Source organism: Perkinsus marinus, assembly GCF_000006405.1.
Source record: "Perkinsus marinus ATCC 50983 genomic scaffold scf_1104296928640, whole genome shotgun sequence".
Taxonomy (NCBI): domain Eukaryota; phylum Perkinsozoa; order Perkinsida; family Perkinsidae; genus Perkinsus; species Perkinsus marinus.
In genome coordinates, this window is record NW_003216737.1 from 248,121 (window position 1) to 267,797 (window position 19,677).

Genomic DNA, 19,677 nt, shown 5'->3' on the forward strand with positions numbered 1-19,677 from the left:
TGCTACCGACACATGTTGTCAACTATGTGCATATTCTCCCACACACTGGTCATAGAATAAGTACGATGGACTGAAAGGGGAACAATAGACCTCGTTCGGAAAATTATAGTAAAAATAACCGGCGTTTGCTCCGAAAAACATGAACAAGAAGTCTTGAGAAGGCTCATATGCACTTCAGTGAACTCTCTCGGGCCGAGAGTCTCGGCCGCACGGCCAAGAAGAAAATATGAACTCCCTCGCATTTTCTCACTTTTTCGGCTTTTTCTCACTTTATCAAATCACCTTAGGCAATAACCCCGGGTTGGGTCCAGTGGATGAGCCTCAGCATCAGTATAACATATCGTTCATGAGTAGTATTCTCAGTTGTTGTATTGGCCATAGGTGAGTTAGGCACATGTTTGTGGTCTGTCTGGACCTACTGGTTACAATAGCATCAGGATTCCTTCAGAAACTATCTATCATTCCCGAAAAGGCAGGTATTATTCTCCAAAATAATTCCTTTCTTTCCTTCCTTGTGAAAATTCCCGGGAATAATAGGAATAATCCCCCCACTTTCAGCCATCCTGACGATGGACAATAGTATGACTAGCTTCACATATATACTACGACTACTTACATTATCACTCGGTTGTACTATTGCATTATCATCATATATCAGTAGTAGTGTTACCTGTAATATTCTCCTACTAGTTCTACCTCAACTGTACTCCTTGTTCATTGTGCTTCAAAACTCGTACAATAATCATTCTTCTGCTATTTTTGTACGGTTTCCAATAGTATTTACGGCTTGTATAGGAACAAGAAAAACAAACCGTTCTCAGAGACATGTCAATCGGACATGGGTTATATGATACGAGTCGTATCATACTATATCGTATGATACGTATCATACGACTATTCTCATACCACATTTTCTCCAGATTATCTAGTTAATCTTTTGCTGGAATAGATCTCATTCTATATCAAAGGATGCACCAACGATAAGTGGTTCCTTCGACCGACATTTATCCTTCAGAGCTCTTTCCTCAGCATGCAACTTCTCACCGTAGCTTGTTCCCTCAATGCTTCTCTCACTATTTGACACAGTTTATTGCCTATCAAGCTACAATAGCACTTTTGGCAATATCATAATAGCTTCAAGATGGATTGAGTAATTGCTGACGTCTACGCCGTCTCATCTAAGCAAGTTCAATGAACTAAGATTCAGATTAAGATCGAGATTCAATATACATTGAATCCTAATCGAGTATTCAGCTGAAAATATACGTACATCGATTACGGATACGCGAGAGTGAATGATGTGCGATCAACCATAGAGAAAGTAATTTGACCGCAGATATTGATGCAATATATTGCTGAATTCTGGTATCAGAAAGTATCCAATAAATACTCTACATTCGATACGGGACATTGACAGTTTAGATAAAGCGTAAAACTATACGCACTTTCATCACATAGTTCATTCTCCTTGGGAACACATTAGCAAATAATTTGTGGTAATAAGTATTGTAGTATTGTCGCATTGTAAATAAGTATTGGTCTCGAAATCCCGGATGCTGGCGTTTCTGGAGGCGCTGAATGTAACGTTGAGACCAACGTTGAATCAAATCATAGTTGCATACATACAGTTACGAGTTGAGCCGTAAACCCGGAAACGGGCGCATTTCCATACCGGGTATGATACCTATATTAGAGAAGTGATTGAGGTGATTATTATCTCAAGAGATCTGAAGAGCCGGAATAAGGAGGAGCACAAAGCGAAGCATGGGGGGTTCGTCACATACTCAACCACATCCCGTACGATACTAGTAACTCGATAAGCATGAGTCGGGTAGTACATGCTGATAAGGAGAGTCGGAAAGGACTAAATATGCGACTTGTCATTTTTTGAACAATGTCCAGATGACTTCTGTTGAAAAGTTCCAACAATCAGCTGTTCATTCACATCCAACAAACACGAAACGAATATAAGCCTTTATGCTGCCAAAGAGAAAAATGACTACGAACGAAAGAAAATCGTCCTGATTTGAATGAGATGTGTTTCATCCAGTTCACATCTACAATGGAGGAGATCCACTCAGACTTTAGGTGTACCACCAAGCAGGTCGTCATCTATTTGACAGTTTCCAAGGGCTATTTTGAAAAGCCCGTGGTCACCCCAGTCTTCATTCCAGGAGTTCACGACAAGCCAGTAAGCTTCTCCATTCTCCTCACCCCAACCAATTATCTTCACAGCATGTCCACCGAGATATGAACCAGAAGTATGCTTGTATACACCGGACTTGTAGGCTAGGAAATCTTCGTAAACAAGGTACGAAGCCGAAACCTGATCGAAGTTAACGTTTGGATCACACGAGTGGATCGGTCCTACTGGGCCATCGGTCCTGATAGCATTTTTGGCATTGTTCACAGAGTATTGATACGGAGAGGATTCCAACATGTAATGACGATCACTGAGAATGATAACCTCGATTCATTTGACTTAGCTTAACCTTCCTTTACTTTTTCAAACTGGTTGAATACTTCGGGTTGTGGCATTGTTCAACACAGTTGGGAGTCTCGTATGAGCCCTGATAGGCAATGACAGTGACTGCCTCAGCGATCGCCGGCGGCGACTTGCCGCTACAGCTTACCTTCGGGCATTTGGGGTACTTGGTGTCATTGATATGATGAGCGCATGGCGGGAAATCGTACGGCCAGCACCCATCGCCTTTAGTCAAATTACCTCTTGCAACGTAATCTCCACCTGAGCAACGAAAGAAATGCTCTACTATACTCTAGGATTGTGCAGCATATGTGAATATCGGAGATTCAGTTTCCATAAATTAGCCCACTGTACTGGGACAAGTCATCCCAGACGATGCTACAACAGGAGTCATCGTCGCTGGCTCATTGTTGAGAACGACAGCGACGGTCGCTGTCGTCCTCACTGGCCGCTGAGCGACCCCTGCCGGGATTATCATCACATTTCCCAGCGTTTACAGTGTAGGTCTCCCCTGTCTTCATTCTTTAGACAAGGGTGACTTTTGAATAGTCGAGGATGAGTCGTAGCAAACTCGCATCGGATCCCGAGATCCCTTTCGGTCGGCTGCCCTCACCAGTTGCGATCCCTTCATCGTGCACCCAAGACCAGGCTGAATCAGGATATCCACCATCGCATCCGTAGGACCTGGGCAGAAAGTACCGACTGGAAAGCTCCCAGTCTAAGTCTTCCATCCTCGACTCACGGCGCACAAGCATTCATCTCGCCGGCCGATAGGAGCTCCGTGAACGTCCCATTCGACTTGACACATAAGCGGTCATTGAAGGCCTCAGTGACACCGAATGCCCAACAGCTTCCACAAGCTGACTGGTCTCTGGAGATCGAGGCAGCATTTTCTCACATAGTCGCCGGTTACCTACCTGATGTGGCCGATAACCTTTGAGCAATTGGGAAATGCGGTGCGAGCGTCGAAGTCAGTTGGAAGATCTTGTAGTTCTTCTATAGCGTAGCCTTTTCTTATGACTTTGTCGTTTGACCCTCTCATCCGCGTCCCACATAGCATCTTAGCATCACGCAGGGAGAGGTCTAAGGAAAAAAGACAGATGCTTCGACAAACACTTGGGAAGTAGAGCTACTCTTGAATCTTTTTTGCCCAGTCGACGCGGTCCATGTGGTCTGCTTGGAATTGATCTCGTCAACGAGACTCTGCATGATGGCCGGTCTGGTCTCATCGTAGAGGATCGTCAAATCTTCAATCGAGATGAGTTCGGACTGGATCCCCAACTCCTCTTCGAAACGAGCGAAATGCTGGGCTTCTTCTGCAGGAGTATATACCAATCCTGAAGATGGGAGTTACTGTTGTTCTCCCAGGCTGTCGACATGGTGGACTCAGGCGCACCTCTTTGAGCCTTGAGGTCATCGAATATGCTTTTGGCATGTCTTATGGCCAGGATTGAGGTCTCCCAGAAAGACCAGATGCAGGTGATTGTGATGAATGAATGATAGATCATTGACATGCGGTAATATGGCTTCGGAATCACAAGTCTACGTTAGAAATTCTAACTTAGAATGTACAAGGACACCACTGGTCGGGAAGTATTTCCGAAGGAGGCCACAGGAGAAAACCATAAGCCCTGCGCTCCAAGGCCTGAAGTTCAGGCTGTTTGTGTTGTTCTCGAGTAGCACGCATGAACTGCAGTGCTGAGAACGTGAGAGCTTAAATATCCCCAGCTTCGAAACCTCCACAGTCAATTTGTTTCGGCAAGATTAAAGATTTCTCAAGACGACAAACTTTTCGGAAAGATTCTCTCCTAGAGAATGGACCACGAGAATGATTGCGATTCTAGGGGTCTGCCGCGAACTCGGTGTGCCACACTGGGAACTATGTCAGTCTGGGTTTGGATGTCACTACAACAGCTTGCATAAGAACGTGAAAGCAGTCAACGAAGCTGGGCTAAGACAGTTTGGTGGCTACGTATAAAGCGTCTGTCGGATTGAGGCTTCCACAACAGTTGCCGTACGTGAAAACGAACTCGTCGGTATTTGTTTTATGCCGTTCGGCTCTCCGTCATGAAGTCCTGTTTGACTCGGGAGTTTGCGTCGACGGGGAGAGGCGAAAACGTGTACTTTGGCACGCGGATGTTAGTGAATCACTAATAGTGATTATATACTAGTGAAGGAGCCATGCACTCAGATGAGCCTATGTAGGATAAGTATCCTAGCACAACTTAGTAACTTGGTGATTTATTACTTTGTAGCAGCTCCTTCGACAAACAGAAGACGTCTTTCTTTAAGTCGGTCTCTATATGCAATGGGGTCAACGTCAACTTCTAATATGCAACTGAAGATTACCCCTACGTCCTTAACGGGTTCTGAGTTGACTCTTGCCGAGATCGAGGGTTCGTTTAAGAAGTTAGAGACGATAGCCTAATTTTATAATTGGGGCGAGAAGGCTTATGTATATGTTCCGCTGTCCTTGGAAGATAAAGTGCAGGTTGTTTATGATCATATTCCTCTGATATGAGGAATATGATATGAGAAATAGCTTCCATATTCCTCATATTCCGCTTGTCTCTGATCGTACTGACTTGAATAAGGTGTATTGATGTTGGAATGGCGGAAGAACTGAGAATGCTCAAATTACAGACTCTGAGTGAGATGGTAGAGAGAGCTAAAACTATAAGCCGTGGGAAAGAGATATCTGATCAACGGAAGCAGGAGCTGAGTTTTTATGCTGGTTACGATTCGCCTCACTATGGGGGAAAGGGTAAAGCAAGGGGCAACTACAACGTCAAAGGTGGCAAGGGCGGTAAAGGCTTCAAGGGCTCACCTGGTAAAGGTTACAAGGGCACAAGGATCCCTTTTGGTTTAATAGGTGTTATTCTTGTGGACGAACTGGTCACCTTGCCAGGGACTTGATAGGGGGTTGATACTGCTTCTTCCTTATCTATATTCCCTAGCCATCTTTTACGACTGATCTGTCCATTTCCTAAACTTCGTTATATAGCCCCATCACGTATTGTTAATACTGTTACTACTACTGAGAGTCTGGACTGTGTTACGGAGCTTTCTTTTTTAGATCAAGTAATGAATATACAGTTGTGCATGATTTTTAGGTTCCCAATAGTGAATCGTTGCGATTTCCCTTGCTAAGGGTTGATTTCCTTTCGAATAACCATGCACTACTCGACCATAGTAGTAATCCCTATAAGCTTGTTTCTAATACTATTGCTTATGCTGCAGCTCTGGAGGTGAAGACTACGGTGAAGGTCGTAAAGTACTCCTATATACTAGAAGAATTGGGGGTATCAATGTGGACAACAAGCTGGCAAATGTCTGGCAGGCTGGTTGGTGGATCCTACACTCCCCGTCCGCTCAGTACCCCAATACTGTTGATTATCACCAATGGTGAGACCAAGCGTTTGGTTAGTCTGCGGTATGTGAAACCCGATAAGCTCCAGCTTTCAACCAATAAGATCAAAGCCCAAATAGTAGAGAAGAGCAAGTTGAGAAGTAGTAGAGAAGTTGATGTTGAAGCAAGTACAGCTAGAAGTGATGAAGAGCAGATAGAAGATGCTTTAGCCGATAGAGAAGAAGATCAGTAGCCGTTAAGAAGAAGTACAAGAGTTAAGCAGCCAGTGAGGAGATTGAGGATTGGTCTGGACAGTACCACAAGCAGGGTTTGCCCTTTGGGCACGGGCGGAAATTTCCGAAGGAAATTTTCGAGAAAATTTCAGAAATTTCCGTTGAGGCTGGAAATTCTTGGAAATTTGCTAAAAATGCCCAAAAAATCGTGCCCAGGGTAGTAGAGAGGAGAGAAGTAGTTCAGATTCATTCATAATGGTCGAATAAAGCTAGTGAAGGCGTTCGCAGGTGTCTACTGGTCACTATGAATACATCTTGCGGTTACCCTCAGATATCGATCAGGTGGGCGTGCGCGTGAGCCTCTCAAGAGTTAGCGATTCTCCGAATATCTTGCAATCTTGCGTTCTCTCTCTCGAGAGTCGAATAGTGTTGGCGTAGCTCCAGTTATTTTCACGGTTGACGCTATCGACCTACTTGGCTGGAGTCCAGTGGACTAAGTCCACCATATCTTGCGTTCTATCGAGTACATCTTCGGCGGTAATGTTCGCATTCACACGTTAGCTGTAACTCGCACGAATTTGCGTCACTTTGGATAAGCTGCTGAGCCCCAGCATGATGGACGGTATCCGAGGTGGAGACCCATAGCCTATGGGTTTGGGCCCTATGGGCCATAGGGCGTAGACATCGATCACTTTCTCCCGTAATTCAGAATGATTATGGTGGTCCACCATTGGTGGATGAAAAACGAGATGAAATATCTCATTTCCCCTCTAAGAGCCCAAGCTTGTGCTCACGTTCGACCCAGAACAGTAGACTCAGTTACCTAGGATACAAACTGAAGCAGAACTCGGCCAGCCTCGGCCAGACTCGTATAACACCCTAAGATGACATGGCTACTATAGCGGGCCGAAGGGCCGCGATTTCTCTGGTTCAAACCACCCTATTTGGCATGACATACGTTGGGCCCGGAAGTGGCATACGTTGGGTCCGGTGGGCATACCTGGCTGATCGCATGTCTCGCGCGCCCGCATGGCGTGCGAGATTTACACGGAAATTTCCATTTCCACCGTTTCCGAAATTTTCCGTGATGAAATTTCCTTTCCGCGAAATTTTGACGCTTGCCCGCCCAAAGGGCAAATTTTTGTTAGTCGGAGTCGTATGTTTGATAGGATAATTTTCTTTGTATGTGATCACCTCACTCATGAAAAGAGGGGGAATAGTTGTGGGATAAGTATCCTAGCATACAAAGTATGTCTGTCCCCGTTGTGCCGCTCGTATCCTAGCCTAGCTTTGCAATGTATTAGTGTTACATAAGTAGTAGACTGAAGTTGGATCATCACCGTGAGCTACCGTAATTTATAGTGAAGGCGTTTTTGAAACGCCGTTTTATCGACGGCGACCACGAGGCCATGGCTATCGCAGTGCCATATCGCCAGATGCGACATTCTCAATAAAGAATTTCGTCATGCCACGAATGCTGCCACTCTGCCCAACACGATAAGACAAGAAACGGTAAATATAAGAGAATGTTCCTGCCAAAGACTGGAAATAAAATGCTCATGTTCATTCAGCCACGGAAGCATGTAAGTCTAGGATGTGGAAATACAACCCTCGAGCTAGATCAGTCGCATTGCGGCAAACGTGGAAACAGTAGTCACTCCTGAGCAACAGTTTGCAATGCAAATTTTGCATGTACAGGCAATGTTGGAAGGTGGAGGGTCACAGTACAATACACAGTGTACATGTGTACACAGTGTACAATACACAGTGGCTCGCATATTTCGTTGCGGGAGTGTCTCAACATCTCGGAAGCGAAGTTGAGATATGCGAGTGAGGAGTTCTCATTCAACGGGAACGAACCCACCCATTGTTGAGCATAATCAAGCTTTATGCTAGTCGATAAGAACTCAATGGTACCCGTGGCGCGGAGATAAACGTGGTGAATAAGAGTGGGATGTACGGGGTTCCGCTTCGCGGAATGGTAACCGGCTGGAACTTTTCGCTGAAAACGCGGTATTTGGTGGTGGTATTGCGCGGAGTGGTATTTTCGTTTATCATATCGCGGTTGCCGCGGTGAATGTTGCGCGGTGACCTACCATTTGAATTGACGAAAATTGAATCGCACTGAGTGTGATCGTAATGAGGCAGTCATCAATTGTATTAATGAAACTTCGTTATGTTACGAATACATTGAGTTAACGCGAGTGGTTTTCTCACTCGTGTTTCATCGTTGATCTACGCATTTCGTCTCCAGCAGACTGCCGTTCAATGACGGGATTGATAAAACTCAAGACTCTTGACCGTCGAAGTATACAAAGGATCTAGGCGATAAACTTGATGACAAGGTAGATACTACAATAGAGCTTCACGCAACTTCAATGATGTCGGGAATAACCACAACAATAACAACCACAACTTTAGTTAGTTATGAATCTGAGTCCACTAGCTTGACGCTTGAACACGATCATGGAGACTAGAGACACACACAAAATCACAACAGCTTCCCATCAGCTATTTCTATAAAGGAGCCGTTACGGGCACACTCCCGCCGGACGAAGGTTAAGCACACTCTCGTTCACTTCCTTACTATCAGGCAAACGCACCTTATAAACACTATCACTCATTCTCTTAACCAACACAGCTGGAGACCAACCAGTATCGAGCTTTCCAAATCTGCCTAACATAGGACGCCAACGACAGACTTTTTCACCCTCAATAAGATCTCGACCAGCATGTCTCTTAACACGACTCATCAACCTCTCTCGAACATTACCCCTACGTAACCACCATACATCAGCAAGCTCTTTCAATAAAACTGTACGGCCTTCTCCTTGTCGGTCTCGATATAACTGTGCAAGCTCTTCAGTCCATCAACTGGGAGGTTCAAGGCCATCAAATATAGCCAATCATCCTACTACGTCCTCGATAGACAAGGAAAGGGCAACGCGGTGAGCCATCAGCATAAGGAGTCATATTAACATTGGAGTTTCACCTGTTTTACGCGAAGTGTTTTACGCGAAAATCGCGGTATGTTCTGTTGAGATAATACTTAGCGTCAAAACGCACGCGGGAAACGCAATATCACGAAAATCTCTAACGCGATAACGAGTCATAACGTGTTTACCGCGTTACGCGAAGTGTTAAACGCGTAAAACACAACACAACGCGTGGATCACTTCCCATCACGAGACTTGAGCGTAACGTAGAACGTTTCTAATACGAGCGTGAGGAGTATAGTAGCGAGCGTTCGACTTTTTGAAACGCTTCGATATTCTGGACACGAGAGCTAGAGGCCATGTGCACAGAGCTGGAAATAAGCCCCACAGGATGGTTTGCGCTTGTAGAACTTTAATTAACTTCGATTTCGTTTATCATCAGCAAGCTCGGATTGGGCCTGCCGCATAGTTTCTATCGTCTAAATTTCTTGTTGTCCTGTTAATTGCGTTTTGCCTCTCATGCGTTATGTCAACGCGTTATGGATGACGGTATGTTTAACGCCAACGCATTCTTCGCGTTTGGAGCTCTAAAATCGTCTATTTCGCGTTGCTTAATGCGTTATGCATTTAACACTAGCGTTTTACACAGCACGGGTGAAACTCTATTGTTAATATGCTTTGTATACTTCCGTAGTCAGTAGTCCGTCTCAGGTTGGTTCAATATGGATCGCTGAGCATCCGTCATCTCGTTGCCACCCAATGAAATCCTGCCTGGATCGAATGAGTACCTCAGAGTAGCACGCATAGATTTCCCCACTTCTGTTCCTCCAAGACTAACTCATCGAGGGTGGGACTACGACCACAGCCCTGAATCACTTGAAGAAGTAGGCGGCTCCATCTTGAACAGGTTTATTATGATGATGGTGTCTGAGACTGAGTTAAAACACGTCGACGAGAATATCGGTACTGGATCCCGGCAGTGAATGAGGTCCTACCCATATACAGTCAATCTAATCACGCTCGACGTGATCCTAATGCTCAACTTGGGTACTACTACTAGTACTACTGGCAGAACCCAACCTTCCTCCTGGCAAGGCTGGAATTGCCATATCCTGGCTCTGCTTCGAGCAATATATTGATACTATCGCCAGGACGGTGATTGAAGACGAGCCTAGATTGTCCAGTAGCGGAATGCAGAAAGTGATCCCCGAAGGATTCAAGCATCGAACTCGCTGCGAGTCGATCCTACCGACAATCTTGTCATATCAATGCTTACAATGACAAAATTGTCGGGGACTACTACTTCCTCCCGACCAAACTGTCATTATTATACTGCCGACAATCTACTTGTACATCCCGATATCTATCATATCATATATCATAGTTACCATAGTTATACAGTTATATAGCATAGTTCTGAGGAGACATAATTTAGACGTGAGATGACGAGACTTAGCCTCAAGAACTACGATTAGATTGTGAGGGAACGTAACTTAGCTTTAAGGGAAGTACAGCAGCCTGAATGGAGAACGGAGCCACAAAGATGCTCAACGGAAGAGGGTACATAACTTAGCCAGAAGCAAGCCAATATGAAGATGACATCTTCTCACATAGTTCTTACATAGTTCTTGTTGATTCATTACAATCGAGAGTATTCAGATAACAAGTATAACCAAGATAGGATAGGTCCAAGATAGGATCGATCTCGTATCAAGTACATCGAAATAGAGAATAAGCTTTGTGCTACAGCTCAATAACCACATAGCTATTCTACTCCTGAGAACAGCAGGACTTCAAGATCTCAAGGGATCAATAGACACAGCCAACATACGTGAGTATGGCGCGGCGCAATACTCACGCAGCACCGCGTGAATTCAAACATTTCAAGACCAATCTTTGATCACAGGATTTCAGTTCCAACTATACTTGAGAGGGTACCCATTAGCGTAGAGTTCTATGTGTACACGGATAATCAGCCAGTTTCCACGGCTCGTTTGAATTTGGCTTTTTCATTTGCCGCCCTATCCAATAGACAGGTCGCACCTGCGTGATTGCGTAAAAGGTTTGGGCGCCCCCGTTCAGGACCCCCCACCCCTGGCGCACGCTTATGGCATCATGGCATATATTGAAGCTTTGGGAAAAGCAGGTGCCTAACACCAAGGTGCTGCTAATCGGCCCTTGGAAGAGTTTTACTTCCTCAAAAAAGAGACGTTGTAGCCTGCACGTATTTACAGAAAGGCCTCCACGTATATGCAACACATGTACGCATGTCATACGTACGCGTTATTCCCTGCGGTTGCATGATCTAGCGCTGGTATGAAGCATGTCACGTATTGCTAATACGCTAATCGAGCACTAATTGCTCGGTAGCCATCTGACTCGAGGTACCAATGTATGTTTGGGATGCATCTCTCGAGCTAATGTCGGGTCGCCTTGGTGCGAGGGAACAATACGGACCTCAACAATATTCTCATTACTATCTGTTCAATTTCAAGCTGAGATAGATATCGCAATGTCGTAAATCTTTGAGCGGAACCTCCTGAAGTCCTCGAGTGTGAAAACGGGATCGGGACGGGAGCTGATAGTGGATGAGCTGTCAGTTAGTTTTAGTTAGTTGTCAGTGAGCTTCAGTTCTTCATATAGTGTATTTACGTACGTCATGTGTTCCATCATTCTTCTCGTCGCTCTGTTCATTGTCTCGGGCAACAGGCTCAATATCGGCGAACTGCCTGTGTAAGTTCTTGACCCATAAGACTGCATTGATTGAATTCGGATTAATTCTTTGATTAGGTCTTATGACGAGAGTATCGACAAGGGGCAGACTATTGGTGAAAGGCTCATCTGGGTTCCTGTAATACCTGCTCTTTGCTAGTGTCAGATATGGACAGGCTAGTGGAGAACCCTGATTTGCCATACTACGGTAGACCCACGGGCTGCATTTGGTCTAAAGACGGAACACCCGAGAATTGTGATTGCCCGAACCAACAGAGCCTATTCTTTTTTCAAGTCGGCTGATCATGTGATTGCGCGGGTGAAGTTCCCCATGTAGAGCGATAGCGGTGGAGGTGGCTACGCGATCTGCGCTCCGAAATGCACACAAACTTCGGAGTGTCTTCCGGCTCCTGCGGACGCCAGAGTTATTATCAATTGCTTTTTGGGTCGCTGCCTCCTCGACTGTACACGGGCCTTCGATGTAAGTTCAGCTCGCGTTTCTTCGGATAGGTCGCTTGTCTCCTCCAGCACTGCACTGACGATGCAGCTAGCCTCTGTGCTACGTACCGTATTGGAAAGACCACAGGCCTAATGTGCCAATGGCGTCTTTGATGACTCACCATCGGACCCTCTATCACGAGTTATCCATCATTACTTAGTAAGTAATAGTGGTAATGGTGAGTAATACTTACCATTCGATTACTCAGGATACGCTGTGAGTATTTTCTCAAACGCTGATCAAGCCTTATGATGATCATTCTTTGTATCCCATCAACCTAATCATTTGATTTCATGGTTAGGAATCGATATTCATGTGAACGGTTTGTGTTGGTCACACAGTGAAACACTGTCAGACTGAGTGTCAGTGCGAGATTAGCACTATTCGGATTTCGCGTTGCGAATGATTCATGCATCGTCTCTGTAATCAAATGGTTCGTTGAGGTGTTCCATTTTCTGGGCTCAAGGTTCGGAGAAGTGATTTTCCCGAGTAACCAGCTTCCTCCTCGTCGTAGACCAGTAGTATTTGTTGTTGTCCGTAACACCAATGCCTTGCAGATCAGATCGGAGGGACTTCGAACAGTGGTCCTTCGTCCATGGTTTCTCACGCGAACAACCTAAGAGATTGTCCCCGCCTTCATACCCAGCCTCCTGCATTTGTCGAAGGATCAGAGATATCGTATGCATCGGGCGTAAGATTGTGCTCGCTGTACCCAGACCACATGTGCAATTATGGCTCCTGTACAGGGTGGCTGAAAGTGGGGAATTATTCCCGGAATATTCCTAGGGAAAGGAAGAAAGGAATTACTTTGGGGAATAATATCTGCCTTCTCAGGAATTATAGAAAATCTGCATCCAAGAACGCTGAACCAGTAGTTTCTAGAGGAATCCTGATGCTATTGTAACCAGCAGGCTCAGACAGACCACAAACATGTGCTTAACTCGCCTGATCTGCGTATGAACAACGATGTCGATCGTCTGGGCAAAAATTAGACCAATCAGGGCAGCGAGCCAACCGGATTTTGCTGCCGTACGCGGCAGTGCCAAGATCCCAACTCCAACACAGCCCATGACAATCGTACTAGCGGCTCTTATCCAGCCCATACCTTTCTGTGGGCTTGCTACCTCAGTAGCTGTTTTGGGGCTAGCTGGCATATGATGAAAAGGAGAAGACTACGCAGGTGCAACTCAGGAGCTCGAGACTCGGAAGCGAGGAAAGCTTTCCAGATTACTGAGGTTTAACACGGTATGATATGAGTATGAATGGCTTGGGAGGCAGCCTCGAGAGGCAACCATGAACGCGTGCGCATTCACGTAAGCACGAACTTCGTGCCACACAGCGTGACCACTGTATGCACGAATCTCGCTCGTCCATTATTCGTTGCATCAACGGATCGCAGCCCTCAGGCTCAAATGGATAAAATAAGAAGCCTTATCACCTATTATGGCTATCCCAAGTGTTGTTGAGTCAATCAGGGTGGGTGTTACTACCAACGGACCCGCGCGGCGCCAAAAAAAGCGCCCGAATGCTCATGCTTCCTTGCTTCTGTGCGGCACGCAGTGCGTGCCACGCACACGCATGAGCTGGCTGGCGCCACTGGTGCTTGCGTATCTGCGTATCCATTTGTCTTGAGTACGTGCAATATAACTACTTGAGTACGTGCAATCTTATCGAGTATTCACCATGAATCCTAGAGTCAGTGAGAGAAGCAAAAGCGCCTTATCGTATGACGATGGACTCTACTCCAACGAAGTCATTGTAATATCGTTGTATTCCGTTAGGATTCCACTATTGCTATTCTCAGATGCACTGTGTGCAGACGATGCAGGCCGGCATTGAACCTCCACTTCTACTAAATGTTAACTCCGCGTTACTGTGTAGCGCTAGGATGGCAAACAAACCAACAAAAGCGTCAGGTAAGCATGGCTTCATCCATTCTTTTGTCTATGGGGTTTTCTACAGGGTTCAATGCTGAGGGCTTCTGGCAATCACCAAGTAAGTAATTTGGTTCGGACTTCGATATGTTGCCGAATGCAGACGCAAATGCGAGAGCTTCTCGGGCTCTAGATGAGGTCGATGATGTGCCCACTGAGGCATGCTTTAGGTTACTAGGTGCTGTTAATAGTTTTGATACCCAATATTGGAATATGTGTCTACACTAGTGTCGGTGGATCCCTCCTTTACAGGTATTCAACAGGCACATGCAGCTTTGTCTGTTGGACAGCATATACGTGGTGGGAACGGTGGCTGTATACTGCTTCCAATGGTTGATAATGCATCATGCGATGCATCAGGTCATCATCACACGCAGGTATCAGTATTTTTTATAGATGGGCAGAATTACGTTACGGACCGTTACGGTTCACTATTACGGTTACGCTTCAAGCCCCGTAGCGGGGCTTGGCGCGTAAAATTACGGCGCCGTAACGGGTCTTACGGAGATGCAGAGGACAAAGCGAGAATTGATCATTCATGTCGCCTAAATCTATTCCATGTGAATGCGAATTGAGGATGAGGCCAGCTTGGCAGTTCCGGGCCAGCCTGCGAGTAAGACGGACGGAATTTGCAAATGAGACGAGTGGCGAATGCGAAACCAAATGTTACTCTCTCATCGGTTCCGTTGAATCCGAGCCACAAAAAACGAGTTTAACAACTATTTGAGCTATCGTAGAGTGCATTACAGCGAATCCCTCTGCCACAATTCTGAAAAAGCAGTTCAGCACCAACCGTAAAGTCGTAAGGCATTTCCGTAACCTTAAACTGCTTACGTTACGCACGCCGTAACGTGAACCGTAAAAAACGTTACGCTGCCCATCTATAATATGAAGGCCTTCGTGAGGGACTTGCTCAAACCCAACAAGCACGGCGGCATTTTTGTATACCCTGGTGACAGCAGTATTATTACGAACTGTCATGCTAACTCCAGCTCCCAAAAACCGAATAATCATCGAAGCATGCCAGCATCACCTCAACTAGTCGGAGAAGGCGAAATAAATAGGATGAACGCTGGGAGTTATTGTTCTACCAAGTGAGTATCTGTATCACTAGTCATGTCATTCAACTCACGATTTCATAACTTTCTTAAGTGCTGCTTTGATTGAAGTTCCTAAGGTCCTCGGACCGGAAACTACAGTTATCATAATTCGGTGAGGCACCATCACTGTCAGCTGCCATTCTGAAGACCCTCGATCTCCCATTATGAAAACGAAGCCAACCAGCGGTCCTTGACGATTTATCACTCAAGGAAGCGCATGCCTTGAAAGTTTGTAATGTTCACCCGTGAAACACAAAGGGAGGGCAAATGGACTGGAGTATGGAAACGTAGCAATACTTTCACTCAACTAAGTTGAGTCAACTTACACAACTTTCCATCCCATACTACACCAGAGAATGTACAACCTACAACAGTTCGTCATGGTGAACTCTGATATAACTTTTACTAAGTCCTGGTTACTCTGAAGACACTGTTCTGTTGAATCAGCACATCGGTTCATCCGCTCCGATATGCATTGCGACGCAATGCGCGGCAGGCTGCCGCGCCAGCGCCGCGCCTGCCTGCCGCGCCAGCGCCGCGCCTGCCTGCCGCGCCAGCGCCGCGCCTGCCTGCCGCGCCAGCGCAGCGCCGCGTAGCTTTTTCCCTAAGGAAAAGCTACGTAGTCACGTGAAGCTCCAGGTTATAACACCAGAGCTATCAGATCGTCATCAATAGATGTTGTTTCGGTGTTTCAATACACTCACTGGTCTTCGTCCCTTTCCAATGGACGTTGAGTTCTCGAGACTAATACATACCGATGTAGGCTGTGATGTACTTCCCAGAGCGTGATTATCTCCGTCTCCTGTAACCTCATATGCTCACCTACCCTCTCATCATCTGGACTGCCTTACAAGGTGTCATGGGAGTAACTCTGGAGCTACCTATCTTTCGTATGTTCATGCACAATGGTGATAATAATCTATATCAGCCTATACAAGCTGACGGTCAACCTCAAAATCCCATCGTGGATACTGGAGCACCCTATGTATTTTTTGTCTGGAAGGATTGGTATGAACAGCAAACTGGTACGGGTGCTTGTACGACTCTCACAGCCCAGTGCTACTCCTGTATTAGGAGCTGCTCGCCCCAGCACACGCAGACCATAAACTTCGGCGGTGGAGTGGATGTCACTATTTTCCAAAACGCTGGGAAACTTTCTCTTGGTACAACATCATACGAAGGTATGACCTTCGGTCTGGTCTGTGGTAGGTCTCCCCCTCCCCCTCACGCTGAACCTCACGCTTCATTTGGCCTGGCTAAAATCAGCGACCCGGGATACCCCTCTATCATGGATCAGCTCTTAAAGAGGAGGGTGATCGCGCAGAAGGTATTCGCTCTCTACCTACACCCGGATCAAAGTGGGACATCTGGATTCGATGGATCCCTACTTTTGGGTGGTGGCAGTTCTCGGGTGTACAAGGGTCCTTTACGTTTTGTACCAACAGTCTCATCTAATGATTGGAATGTAATGCTGAGCTCTGTCCAGGTTGGTAGTGGGCACACGACTATTGGTATTAAACAACACCTACTCCTAGATACTGGAAGTAACAACATGTATGTCCCGAGATTGTATTTCAGCTCACTACTAAGAGATATCAGCCAGCAAGCCAGCCAAGCGGCTAAGGCTAAGGTGAAAATTGCTTACCAGCCAGGATATGGGGTATGGGCTATCAATTGTGCTTATCGCGAGTTCATGCCGAGCATTACTTTTGGACTACAAGCTCTACAAGGAGACGTATTGATAACCATTGATAGTTTGAGTTATGTCCCGATGCGATCCGGAATATGTTTTCTCCAAATTAGAGTTAATGCCGATGACGCCGATGACATGTGGGTCCTTCCCGACTATACGCTAGTCGGAAATTACCTCGAGTTTCAAGCAGCCCAGAATCGTATTGGGATTGCCAAGTTATTGCCAGAGCAATAGGCACCTTTAGACCGCGTATGCGTGCAAGGAATTCTCGTCGCATGCGCGCACATGTTATTGATCATGGACGCCTTTAATATTATCGATCTTGCTTTTGGCAGAACAGCCTAAATTTTACGACGATCAGTTTGGTTCAAGAGGTTTAGCTTTATATAAGAGATCATAAGGCACTTCATTCTTTGAGACCTTGATGGCGCAGAGTTCAGTCCAGTCTGGCAGAACCCTAAAATCTTCCCACCTTAGATACCTATCGTTGAGGCACCCAGATTCAGCATGGTAGTACTTCTCGAAGAGGCCCTTAGCATATATCGACGCAGCTTCAGTGTCGTCCGGGATATAGAACCGTGAACGAGGGACGAGCAATCTATTGACTCGGGTCGTGCCAGAGTACTCCATCCTCACCCAGTTGACAGTCCTTGTGGTCGACCCCGCTAGTCTCCAGCTGAGCAATTAAACCGCTAGCCTTTGGGGAGTCACGCTGGATTTGCAGAAGCTCCTGTCGGTAGGGCTTGCCAATGGCGGCGCTGATCACCTGCGAGCTCCTAGGTAGGTCATCTCTCCTATATGGCAGAGCGTACAGGACACGAATGAGCTCGTTATCATCGTCGGGCATGCTCCCCTGATTATCCGGGGGGTCTGACTCGCCCAGAAGTGACACTGATACCGGACGACCGTCGAGAATGATGGACTTCGAGATTTTCCACGCCTCGGCCAACCGACTCAGCACATCGGCCTGTGCGTTTTGATCCCCTGGTAGATGGCTCATGTAGGGCCGAGTGCTATATTGCCGATCCCAAGCATCCCGAATGCCCGAAACAGCCTCGCATAGCCTCGATACGGCGGCTCTTCCGATAGATTTGCAAGTCAGTCGATCTCCGCCTCGAAGCCAGGATAAAGCCGTCCTAGAGTCCGCGAAGGACCGTTAGCCAAGACCACCGCAGTAATGCACCAGCGCATCACATTGTGATGATCACAATAGGTGAAGGCCAGAGGAAGAGAGTAGGCTTCTTGACGATTTTGATGCCAGCAAACTTGGGGCCCCCGTTAGAACTTGGCCTTCCCGCACAAGGGGACCTTTTCACCGGAGGCGGGCTCGAGCCATATTCAATAGCCTAGGCTATATGGAGAGAGCCCGAATGGACTGTCACCGAGTGCTGACAGGGCTGGGTGTCAGCTGTAGCACCGGAATCATGACCTCTAGAACTCAACGACATAAGAGATTGGTGCAAATACAAACTTGAACCCTAAACTTAGTAGTATAGAGTTCTACAGAACTACAGCGTGGGGGCGCTAGAGGGACAGGTCAATAGCATCAGCTTTGTGTACTATCACAGGAGATCTCCTAAACGGGGACAACACCTCACATGCCCCCCTCTTGAAGCTCTAAGAGAGAATAAAAGTAAACCATTCAATGGAATCATTCAACATCCGTCGAGCCATCCTCGAAAGACTCACAGTCCCATTAGTCACTCTAATTCCTGGGACTAGAAGAGTATCAGTACACATCATATCGAAATTCGATAAACCCTGATGATTTGGTGCCTACCTCTTCTGGTGATTGTGATGCTGCCAGGAACTCCTTCCTTCGTCTGGCTTGTTCACAATGCAAATCAGCAAGGTCTTGTCGCCAAAAGGTGCACTTCAACCTTTGATGATGTTGATGGTATAAGCTGTGATCCTGGTGATCATCTTGATGCTGAAGCTGATGTGTTCATACTATGAACTTCATAGATCCTGTTGGGAAGGTTGACTCAGTTCTAGCCAAGGAATTACTGAAACCACCACGATGGGCATCGCTTGATGAACGTTGGGAGATTGAGGAGGTCGTTGCTTATGACGAAGAAGCTGCAATATACTATGTCCGGTCAAATATTGGAAAGAGGTTCTATGTTTATGATGTTCCCCCTTATGTTGAGAGGGTATCAAGGCCCTTGATTCAAGGGCATCGTTCAAACGGGAAATTCTCTCTCATACTAAGTTTACACGAGCCCCTGCTGAGATACGGGTAGCAGCAGCAGCAGCTGCTGAGCAGCTGATACCTTGCGTGAGATGGTTATTCCTGATAAGTTGGAGCCTATAAATTATAGGCTATAATGTCTGATGATAAATTTGGTACTTATAGTAGTGGTCTACCACCTGAACTCGTTGCTTGCTCTAACACCTACCCGGTTGCTGGAAATGATTCAGGACGACGTGTTCGACCTATCTTCCCATACTTGGTGCTGAATAAGAAGACGGATGTGAAGGCCTTCAAGTTCCACCAGCAAGAATTGGTGCAAATCCTTACCAAATCCCGTTATTATGCGGTGTGTACTCGGACCGATATTGCTGATGCCTTCATGTCCATTAGATGTTCACCTCGCGCGCGTAGTTGTTTGGGTTTGTATCGCCCGGAAATAGAAACATGTAAGGGAAAAGTGAGTTATGAGTCCCCGCCTCAGGCTCTTAAAGGCTGGTTTCGTTTCACTCGTACTCCGTATGGCGGAGCTGTTGAACTATATG

The 19,677-nt window shown here is 46.3% G+C and overlaps 5 protein-coding genes across 5 annotated transcripts; 3 read left to right on the forward strand and 2 right to left on the reverse strand.

The window, feature by feature from the left end:
* Positions 1 to 2,077: 2,077 nt before the first annotated feature.
* Pmar_PMAR007373 (cysteine proteinase, putative) lies at positions 2,078 to 3,694 on the reverse strand (the record flags this gene model as incomplete). Its single annotated transcript, XM_002788246.1, has 8 exons — positions 2,078 to 2,326; positions 2,372 to 2,453; positions 2,503 to 2,570; positions 2,634 to 2,746; positions 3,099 to 3,169; positions 3,228 to 3,356; positions 3,403 to 3,568; positions 3,619 to 3,694. The coding sequence occupies 8 exons, from the start codon at positions 3,692 to 3,694 to the stop codon at positions 2,078 to 2,080; spliced, it is 954 nt and encodes a 317-aa protein (XP_002788292.1).
* Positions 3,695 to 5,095: 1,401 nt separating this feature from the next.
* Positions 5,096 to 5,401, forward strand: Pmar_PMAR007374 (hypothetical protein; the record flags this gene model as incomplete). The annotated part of the gene is made up of 2 exons (XM_002788247.1): positions 5,096 to 5,321; positions 5,358 to 5,401. 2 exons carry the CDS (start codon positions 5,096 to 5,098, stop codon positions 5,399 to 5,401), a joined length of 270 nt encoding a protein of 89 aa, XP_002788293.1.
* A 413-nt stretch (positions 5,402 to 5,814) lies between these two features.
* On the forward strand, positions 5,815 to 6,087 carry Pmar_PMAR007375 (hypothetical protein; the record flags this gene model as incomplete). The annotated part of the gene is made up of 1 exon (XM_002788248.1): positions 5,815 to 6,087. The coding sequence occupies one exon, from the start codon at positions 5,815 to 5,817 to the stop codon at positions 6,085 to 6,087; it is 273 nt and encodes a 90-aa protein (XP_002788294.1).
* A 9,975-nt stretch (positions 6,088 to 16,062) lies between these two features.
* Positions 16,063 to 17,175, forward strand: Pmar_PMAR007376 (Gastricsin precursor, putative; the record flags this gene model as incomplete). Its single annotated transcript, XM_002788249.1, has 1 exon — positions 16,063 to 17,175. The coding sequence occupies one exon, from the start codon at positions 16,063 to 16,065 to the stop codon at positions 17,173 to 17,175; it is 1,113 nt and encodes a 370-aa protein (XP_002788295.1).
* Positions 17,176 to 17,539: 364 nt separating this feature from the next.
* On the reverse strand, positions 17,540 to 17,941 carry Pmar_PMAR007377 (hypothetical protein; the record flags this gene model as incomplete). Its single annotated transcript, XM_002788250.1, has 1 exon — positions 17,540 to 17,941. One exon carries the CDS (start codon positions 17,939 to 17,941, stop codon positions 17,540 to 17,542), a length of 402 nt encoding a protein of 133 aa, XP_002788296.1.
* Between the last annotated feature and the right edge of the window lie 1,736 nt (positions 17,942 to 19,677).